The sequence below is a fragment of the Halyomorpha halys genome, unplaced genomic scaffold (genome assembly GCF_000696795.3).
Source record: "Halyomorpha halys isolate HHAL.00 unplaced genomic scaffold, Hhal_1.1 Scaffold125.1, whole genome shotgun sequence".
Classification (NCBI taxonomy): Eukaryota; Metazoa; Arthropoda; class Insecta; order Hemiptera; family Pentatomidae; genus Halyomorpha; species Halyomorpha halys.
Window position 1 is genome coordinate 739,269 of NW_027108888.1, and position 2,131 is coordinate 741,399.

The window sequence follows — 2,131 nt, forward strand, 5'->3', positions numbered from 1 at the left end:
TTTTTTATGTATGTTTATTGCAATGGCTTAAAAACCTTTTGATTATCAACGCCTCTGATAAGTTATTATTAAGTTACAAATATACAATCACACACAGACACACACATACACACACGTTTCTTAAAAACCACATGCACGTGATTAATACAAATGTAAAAAATTATAATAAAAAATAAAGAAATAATTATCAAGTAGAGATAAAAAAATAATACGAAAATACAATCAAAGATGAGTTATAAATTAGGAAGAAGGGGATGTGCTTTTAAAACTTTAATCACTAAGTAACTTAGCTTCCTCGTCTGTGAGAGCTTCTGATAAATTTGGGGTCAATCCTATCCTGTTTATTGTTGGCAAATAGTGAGTACATTCTTTAAAAATATGTTTAATTGTGAGAATGGAATGACAATATTGGCACGTTGGAGGTGGCAGTTTTCTTATCAGGTGAGAGTGCGTGAGGAGAGTATGACCTATTCTCAAGCGGGTTAGAGCAACATCCTCCCTGCAGCTGTTGCGGTAGGATATACTTTGGTCGACATCCTGCCTGCTCTTTTGATTCCTTTGATTCCCTTTGATTCCTGATTTGCTCGGAAAACTTTCATACCACTTAGTCTGCTATCTTTCCAATATTTGTAATTTAAGGGGTCTACTGAGTTCTAATAGGTTAAGAATGATGGTGCCTTGCCAGGGAGCGTGAGTTTCTCTCTGGCAGCTTTTTCTGCGAGCTCGTTACCAACAATGCTAATGTGGTTTAAAGCCCCTATGAAAATTATGGACTTACCTAGTTGTGGTAGTTTTAGGAGAAAAGATTGTATTGACTTTTTACTGTATACATTTAAGTATGAACTGATTTCTTTTTATAGAATCTGTTCCCAATCTTTTTAATATTATTTTATTATATTTTACAAGAATTTATATTTCCTTAATTGTGAGTAATTTTTTTTAGGTTCTGTGTCATTATTATTTTATTGAAATTGTCTTTTATTGTTTTATTTACGTTTCGGAGTATTTCCCATCTTGAGAACCAGATAATTGTTTTGAGATGCCTCTTTAATTTTTTTATTACATTGGTATAATGATTTTTCGAGCTATCGCAGCTAGAATGATAATGTGTAGGGAAGGAGAAACGTTTAGTATTCTGTCATTTATGGTCACCCATCCAACTACTGACTGCACTGTACGATACTTAACTATAGTACTTATAGCAAGAGCCTCAGCCCATACCGCCACCCCTGGATATAAATCATTAATTATTGAATAATTTTTTTTTTAGTTGTAGATTTGTTTGTACAATAAGATTTTTCAATTTTCATTTTTATATTCTTTTTAATTACTTTATTATTTGTTTGTCTTATCTTTTAATGGAATTTGGTTCGTTATATTACTTATTAGACCAAGCCCCTCTGTATGTCTCTAACCTATAACGGAGATAAAGATATATTTTTTTAAAAATTAGAAATACTCGTTTTAGTGGCTTAAAACTTAAGAATTAAAAAACAAAATATTTACTTGTAAAGGATAACACTTATTATTATAAGAAAAAACTTTTAAAAATTTAGGAAAAAAAAATGTTTAGGTTTTTAATAATAATATAATACAAAATATGTCTCAATAAAAATATTTAACATTGCCTATTTTTATTGAGTAAATATTTTATTTATATATTTGTTTAATCTTTTTTTTCAGCCTACGGCAACTTGGGCTCTGTACTGAGTTCCCAAGGAAGGACCAAGGAGGCGGAAACTGCCTTCAGGATAGCACTCAGCTTTCGACCCAACATGGCCGACGTTCACTATAACCTGTAAGTCATATATAATTTTTTATAAATATTTTTTTACCGTCGTGTATATTTTTTATGCAAAATCTTGAATTTTATGTTACGGCCTCGCTTGGATGGTTCCCGCTGGAATATTATTTTTTAAAGGGGAATAACTTGGCTTCCATAACATCGTTAAAATTTAGCGCAGCCCATGGTGAGTTCCCGCAGAGTACACACCCGCTCCATTATCATACTACAACACATTTATAATTTATTGATAAGAGAAGGCAGATACAGCATTATGTAGACCCTATGATATGGAGAAAATATTCAGATGATATTGGTACAGGAGGGAAGCTCATTTGCATACTCATG

General features: G+C 31.9%; 1 protein-coding gene across 1 annotated transcript in view; it reads left to right on the forward strand.

Annotated features, from left to right (window-relative positions):
- LOC106678127 (protein O-mannosyl-transferase TMTC2) overlaps positions 1 to 1,802 on the forward strand; it is a 29,490-nt gene extending 27,688 nt beyond the window's left edge. Inside the window, exon 3 of the mRNA XM_014416466.1 lies at positions 1,684 to 1,802. Coding sequence (XP_014271952.1) covers positions 1,684 to 1,802 — 119 coding nt within the window. The remainder of the gene's footprint in view (positions 1 to 1,683) is intronic.
- Positions 1,803 to 2,131: the final 329 nt, after the last annotated feature.